The sequence below is a fragment of the Gossypium hirsutum genome, chromosome D07 (genome assembly GCF_007990345.1).
Source record: "Gossypium hirsutum isolate 1008001.06 chromosome D07, Gossypium_hirsutum_v2.1, whole genome shotgun sequence".
Classification (NCBI taxonomy): domain Eukaryota; kingdom Viridiplantae; phylum Streptophyta; class Magnoliopsida; order Malvales; family Malvaceae; genus Gossypium; species Gossypium hirsutum.
The window spans coordinates 17,290,253-17,298,173 of NC_053443.1; the positions used below are offsets into that span (position 1 = coordinate 17,290,253).

The 7,921-nt window shown below is 32.6% G+C and overlaps 1 protein-coding gene across 2 annotated transcripts; it reads right to left on the reverse strand.

Annotated features, from left to right (window-relative positions):
- Positions 1–5,493: 5,493 nt before the first annotated feature.
- On the reverse strand, positions 5,494–7,630 carry LOC107954240 (double-stranded RNA-binding protein 1). Of its 2 annotated transcripts, none has more exons than XM_016889738.2 (6): positions 7,177–7,630; positions 6,863–7,082; positions 6,608–6,715; positions 6,413–6,505; positions 5,971–6,051; positions 5,494–5,867 (listed from the first exon to the last, which is right to left on the reverse strand). In XM_016889738.2, the coding sequence occupies exons 1-6, from the start codon at positions 7,435–7,437 to the stop codon at positions 5,608–5,610; spliced, it is 1,023 nt and encodes a 340-aa protein (XP_016745227.1). In that variant the 5' UTR covers positions 7,438–7,630; the 3' UTR covers positions 5,494–5,607. The 2 variants fall into 2 exon arrangements, with proteins under 2 accessions (XP_016745227.1, XP_016745226.1); XM_016889737.2 differs by having other exon boundaries at positions 6,599–6,715.
- Positions 7,631–7,921: the final 291 nt, after the last annotated feature.

Sequence of the window (7,921 nt, forward strand, 5' to 3'; positions counted from 1 at the left end):
ACAAAGTCAACACACGTTGTAGTAGTGCGTACACACTACTCATTGGAAAAACTGGTGGAGTTGTACATTTCAGAGATAGTTTGCCTCCATGGTAGTCCTTCATCAATTGTATTTGACCATGACCCCAAATTCACATCAAGGTTCTGAAAGCAATTGCAGATATCTTTTGGAACCAATATTTGGTTCAACACTGCCTTCCATCATCAAACTGATAGACAATCAAGAAAGGTGATCCAAGTATTGGAAGATATGCTTAGAAGTTGTGTGATAGACTTTGGATGAACTGGGAGAAGTACCTGCCTTTGGCGAAGTTTGCGTACAACAATAATTATCACACCAGTTTAGGCATGTCACATTTTGAAGCACCTTGTGAGAGGATGTTGATCACCAGTTTGCTAGTTAAAGCTCAGTGAGAAGAAGCTGGTTGGTCCAGACTTAGTCCGTAAAGTAGAAGAGAATGTGTTGGTCATCAAGAACTAGTGCCGAAGGGAAAGAACCTATAAAGTAGAAAAAGCTCTGAGTGAAGATTTCTGGTGAGTTCCTTCGTATCTTGAGTATGTTATTTGCATTATTTTGTTAAACATTCCTCACTGTATAACTAGGTAAGTGGCTTTAACATTTGGTTCTGATTCTCGTGTCTAAGGAGTCGATGCATGTAAGGGTAAAGACAATGAAACAAAATAGAAGTCATGTATGTGCATGGTATAAATACTCCTTCTTTGGTGTACAAGTTTCGTATCCAAAATGGTGTAAGGAGGTATCAGAGGGTTGTTACGTATAATGATGAAAAAAACAAAAGGATATTATGTTTTGCCTCCAGTATGGAACTTTGGTGCAAATCGTGACTGGTGAAAACTCAGCCTTGGCGAGGAACAGTAATGTGTTCAAAATAAAAGGAGGGATGATTGGGGGGTATGAAGGTTATGACTGGTAAATAGCTCTGATGAGCGATATGAAGATACAGGGAAAATGGTTCTTTTGAACTAGAATTAGAAGCTAACATAAGAAAGAGAGTATGTGGGGAAAAAATGGTGCATTTGTGTAAAACAAATAGGTCACGTTGCATGAAGTGCAAAAAATATGTTTAACTATTATAAAAAGGGTAATCTGTGAAAGTGGCATACACACAGAGCAGTTGTGTTCAACAGATAGTGTCCGCTAATAGGTTGCGTCTAATTGCGAGAGTATTTGTCAGTGGATACTTCGGATAGAGAGAAAATTATATCTGCCAGATATGGCGTACTATTTTGTCAATTTAAGTCTTGATCTCTTAATGTTTGATGGTCCTTATTGTGGAATTATACTTCTCAAGAACTCACTAAGTTCTAATGAACTTACCTAGTTGTTTTCTTCTAATTTTTAGGTTCTTAGGTTGGACGTTATAGCAGCAGGGAATTAGCCAAATTAGCGGCCTATTGTGAGCCTTCTCTTATCTTGGTGTAACATGAAATTATTAGGGTGTTAGGACTTCTGTTAGTTGCCACCAGTTGAAAATCATCAGCCTGTATTTTGGAAAATGGTATTTTGCAACAATGAATGTTTATTTGTGACCTTGCTGGCTTATTGGCAAAGTTGGTTTTATGTGACACTGGAATGAAAAAATTATGCAAGTGTACACAATCGTGACAAGTAATAAAGCGATAAATATCGAGTATCGTCTCGACAGGGACTGTTAAGCACTTCTTTGTGAAAAATATTAGAACTTAAACAAATTGGTGATGGAAAAATAATATAGGTTGAAAGTGTAGTGCAATTAAAAAAAGTGAATTAACTAAATAATTTAATAAGCTAAAAATTATCTAAGTATGTAATTTAAATGAACACAGAAAATTATGCAAGTCTTAAGAGTTTATCACAATGGCATGCTTGTGTTAGAACAATCATCCTTCTTATTTTAGAATTATTCATACTGTTTAAAGATGTTACGAAGATTTCGTGGCTAAATTGATCATTTATTAACCCTAATCAAATTTACAAAAATATTTAACTTAATCAATTATTAAACATATCTTACATATTTCTATCTTTAATAGACTTAAAATTTCATAAGCAAAACATGTTACAGGGTTATGTAAGGTAATAATAGTTTTAGTATTATTACAAATTTAATCTATACATGATTAAACATTATACAATACAAGTAGTTTGTCAATTAATTAAAATCTTGTTCATATTAATTAATTAATTTATACGTTTCTTCACATTAAACATGTATAAGAAACTTAATCGTGATTTTACTTGCATGAATAAAGCAAACTATGGAAATCAGATCATTCTAACACCAACAAATTTAAACAATCATGATTATATTGAAAAGAAAATACTTATTTGAAATCTTGTTTATGAATTGAACAAAAACAAAGATAAAAAGGGAAGAAGAAACTCTAGCCGATTCTGGACTTTCCCGAGGCATAAACTGCTTGCTCATTCCTTAATTCTTCTATCTTGCTGTCACAACTAAGCCAAAGTTCCCTCAATATAGCTGAAATATGGCTACTGTCACAACCATGCAAAGCTCTTTTTCAAGAGGAAGAAATAGGGAATGAAAAAGGAAGAAAAGAGAACTCAAGTGGAGAGGAAATGAAAAGAGAATGAAGAATGAATGAGATGATTTTGAAAGGCAAATGAAGGTCTTATTTATACTAGTACGAAACGACTAGAAATAGCATAGGAGAGCCTTGGTTTTCTCCCTTAAGTTGCAGGCCATGAATTGAGGAGAGAGGGGTTGATTGTTTTACTAAAATTAGCTAGGTGCTTAAATTTGGAAGGCTTGGAAAGTGGAGGGATTGGAACGATTATAAGGAGAAGTTTAAGGGTTGTTTTTTAATTATTGAAATAAGCTTAATAGCTTATTTTGGTAGTAATTTGGGACAATTTGGGTTTCTTTCCCTCTTTGTGGATCAGTCCTCTTCAAATTAAATATTCTGGGACTCTTTCTTTACATCAAGCTGTCTAATTTAATCATCCCAATTGAGAGTTGGGTTAATTGAATTGTAGGGGTCCAAAACTAATCTTTTTGGATGCCCATGACTATTAAATAATCAACTATCCTTGTGTGACAAATGTTTTAGGAAGATGCTTTAGCAATTTGATCTTCTCAAGTTGCCCCCAATATTAGTTTTTCTATTGTTGTATAAAATTGCTAAAAATTGGCAAAATTTTGTAAGTTCAGCATAAAAAAATAAAAAATATAAATCTTTCTAATTTTTCCAATTTAGATATTTTGTAATAAAATTACAAAAATATGCTAAAAAGAGCTCGAAATTTGCAAAAAAAAAGTCAAAAAGTACTGAAAAAGTCTATAAAATTTTGAGTTTCCACACCCCCAAACTTAATTCATTGCTTGTCGCGAGTAATGCTTAACTTACAAGAAAAAACTTCAAGAAATCAATTTGTCCCATAGTTATGCATTTAGTGAAATTATTCCTAGAAATAGAAATTTTGCTACTATGCAACTTAAGTATATATATACCATTCAAGAATTTTCAATTATTAACATGCTAACAAAAAAATTAACTAAATGCCTTCTCTTAATTAATGTGTATTCAATCTTTTCTAACCAATTTATTTCCCTAATTTAGCTAAGTAGCAATCCCTAGGTCTAAATGATACCTTCATATGTTGAATTCAACAATTTATCTCCATTAATGCAGCAGACATATCAATTCAAATCAATAGGTCTTTTGAAGGGTTGTAATGGGGCTAAGTTTTAAGGTATGAAAGAGAGATAGACATTTTAGGCTAAATACCCTTAAACTCGGGTTACCTCAGGTCTTCGAAACTACACAACCATCCCTTTTTACTACCCAATTCTTTGTTTTTCAATTTTGGAACCATATGCTCATTTTTTTTTCACAACAATTGATTTTTTTTTCTAGCATAAAATCTTCCTTTGAATTTTAAGTTCCCAATACTCCTTTCCCCTAAACTTAAAGACAAAAAAATATCCTAAAATAAGCTAAGTTTAAAGTTCGGTGAGAAAATTCAAGACGAGTAATTTTTCAAATAAGGGATGGTTCGTTTTATTGTAAAGATTAAAAATAATAGATCATTCGGCTCAAAAGTGAGTTTCAAAGGATAAATTATAATAGGGTAGGCTCAAAAGGCTCAAACAATCCAAACAAAATTTGCCTAAATCATTGTTAAAATGCTATGTCTCTTAGGATATCGCCTCAAGAAAGTTGTTGAATCAATTCTAAAGGCTTAAAACTTCATGCATACCTAATTTTAATAAGGGAATAAAATTTCATGGTTGATTTATATACATTTATTAAGATTAGCACTTTTGTCAAAATTAAGCTAACATAAAAATAATTGAGATAATGAAATTTTATTTACGCAAAGGCTAACATAATTAGACAAAAAATTAAATCTTCGAGCAAAAATTTACTTATAACTTGATGGAAAAAAATTAATTTTCGTCAAAAATCTCAATTTTTTTTTACAATTTTAGCGATCCTAGAAAAATAAGAAATTTTAATTCTTTGTCCTCCCCACTTAGGTGTAGGGGTGTGCAAAATTCGGATAAAACCGAAAAAATTCGATTAACCGACCGAATTCAGTTAATCGGTCGGTTAACCGAATTTTTTCGGTTAACAGAAAAAATTAATAAATAAAATTATAATATATAAATAGGCCCACTATTCACCTAAAGCCAATCTAAACCCAAGTATTCAACCCAACCCAACCCAATCATAAAATTAAATTACAAATAATTTAATAAATAAAAATAAAATTTTAAAACTAAGACTAAAACTAAAGTCTAAAAGTCTAAAAATAATTTAATTATGTAGTGATTCAATTTGATTAATTCGGTTAATTCGGGGAATTCGGTTAATTTTTAACCAAAAATAAAAAACATATAATTTTCGGTTAATTCGGTTAACCGACCGAATTAACCGAAAAAATTTCGGTTCGGTTAATTTTTTTGAAAAAAATTTCGGTTCGGTTAACGGTTAAAGATTTTGAAAGGTCGATTAATTCGGTTAATGTTATTTCGGGTCGGTTAACCGAATGAACACCCCTACTTAGGTGAAACAATGTCCTCATTGTAAAAAAGAAAAAAAACAAAAGATAGATGAAACAAAAATAAAGAAGTAAATGAATACTGTACAACAGGTAGAATCCCAGTAAATGGAGGTAAGTCAAATTTAATTGCTTAAATACCAAGCCTTTATTAGGCAAATCTAATCCTAGATAATGTACATACTGATTATCGCACTTTTTATTTTTCAAGAATTTTAAGAAATAAAGCGCATTTTGCTCCATTTTATTAATAATTCCAACTTAATGTTTATTATACGAGAAATAAAAATAAAACAAACAAGCAATGAGAAGACACCAGATAAAGAAAAGGAAATAGAAGGAAGAAAAGTTCTGAAGTTTCTGTTTGAAAGAGATGGTTCAATCCAACTTTTAAAGCTATATGATTCTGGGAATCAATAATTTTATACTAAAAAAATCCTTTAAGACGAAAAACACTGCAAAACTTGATAAAAAAGTATCTTCATGAATATAAAGCCATTGAAATCATCAATACTTAAGAAAGTTTACATAGAAAAGACAGAAAATACTGCTAATGTGTAACAAGCACCTCCAACAGATGGATCAATCATCTCTTTCATTTGGAAACTCCAAGCTTACAGCCACCCATTTATCCTCACTGATAGGCAGTACAGTGATGCCCTGTGAAAATGCAATGTCGGGGAAGCGACGATAAACTCTGAACCTGTTGTTAAGCAAATAACTTGTAAACCCTGTATCCTTCTCCATATTTGAGTGTGAAATTGAGAGACTTGAAATGTCAACACGTGTTGATTCACTACACGTTAAGCCTTCTTTCCCTTGTGTATTCGCTTCTTGCACATCTACCAGGCAACAATAAGCCACATCACAACAAAATGATGGTTTAAAAATGAACAAAGTGTAGCTAACTACGAATAGAACATTGGAGGAAGGTGGCAGATTTACATTCTTCTGCATCTTCTTCAATTTCCACAGCAGTGGTTAGGTCTGCACTAGACAGAGATTTAAGAGGTTCACCTTGGATGCCTGAAATAGGAAGAATAATTTGTTGAAGGCAGAAAGAAAGTAGCAACTAATTTCTTAGCCTATACTTGGTATTCACTCTTAACTATTCTGCTCCCACTCTTTATTTTTCTTAAATATCTTTGTCCGACACATTTTCGAACATGGCTATAAGTATATGAACTTATGAATTATAATAACTCTCCAAACACGTGAAAAACTTTAAAAAGAAAAAAGAAAAAAAAGAAATATATATACCTATATCGGACAGTATGCGTATCCACTCGGATACATGAGTACAAGTAAACATAGCACACTAAAAGTATCACAAAATAACATCAGTGATTAAGGACATTAATAGTAACATTTGAAGAAGATAACGAGCCTTGTTTGGGTGAGACAGCCACAAATCTAGAGCAGGAAGCAGAGTTTTCATTACTGGTTGTGGATTTGGCTAACTCTTTTCCTCCTGTTTCATCTACAATGCCAAAGATTGATTAGATATGAGCTCGAGCTAGCTAATAGAGTAGGAAAAAGAACATGTTCCAAAATGAATAATAATGGAAGGTACCATATTTACTTTCTTCATTTTCCATAGAAGTAACCAAGACCGAGGTAGACATAACTTTAAGATGTTCACTTGTCAAGTGTTGAGGCGAGCATAACTCAGAGCTGCTAACCTGTAAACCTGAAACATGATAAACAAATTGTCAACGACATAAAGGACTTTGGGCAAAATTAAACCCTTGTCAGGGACCAAACAAACATATTAAGGTCAGGGCAACATTAAAAAACATTGATAAATATCAGTAGTTAAATTAATAAAAAAGTTTACGCTCGGTTAGATTGGTGTAAGCAACTTTAGCAGCGTTGATCTCAGCTTCTTTCTTGAATTTCCCTCCTTTACCATAAAAAATATCTCCTCCCACTTCCACACTAGAAAAAAATATTGGCCTATGAGGCACACCACATTTCTCTGTCTTATACTCTGGTAAACTCCATTCTTCTCTCTGAGTTAATTCTTGCAACAGATTCTTGTAAAATCCCAAATCAACCTGTAAAAGAAAGAAATTTTGAATAAAATAAATACATATGATTACCCATTTTATTAATCTAGACAGTGAAATAATGAGAGGAACATAAGGATACCTCTTCAACAGGATTTGGGTTACCAGCAGCGGCTGCAAGGGAATAGGAAGAAGAACCGAAGTAAAGGAAGGCGGACTTAGCGGCGTCGCTTTGTGCTTCTTTACAAGATTTGCAAGGGACAGAGGAGTTAAACAACTTGCTGTTTACAAACACCGAGGCTTTGAAAAAAGGATTATGATCAGGGCCATCTTTCATGGAGGTGTACCTTGGCAATGCCCATCGCCTTTGCTGGCACAGCTCCTGCAACTTCGACTTGTACATTCTTTTCTTTTCTTTTCTTTTTTTTTTTTTTGAAGAGAGAAGGAAATGAAATGACTGCAGAAGGAGAAGAGTTCTGAAGCTTTTATTAGAGTGGAAATGAGACAGTGGAAGATGAAATTCCAACAGACATGCTTCCCGCGAGACGGTTCATTTGTTTCGTGTTTTTTTTTTTTTGGGTTAAATATAAAGTAGTACCCAAATTTGTTCCCTTCTACTAGATTGATATTTATAGTTTTTTTATCCTAAATTGGTACTCGAATTTTGTTCCAGTTAATTAAATCGATACCTATGTTTAACGCCGTCAAGTATAGGACATGTGATAAAATAAGATTATAACATGTGACATAAATGAGGTCATGGTGATGTCATAATTTTAAAAAATTATAAAAAGAAAAACTTTTTTTTCTTTTGAATTTTTTTGTTCCCCCTCCAATTGTTTTTGTGTTCCCTTTTTTTTCTTCTTTCTTCCTCCTCTTCTTCTAAC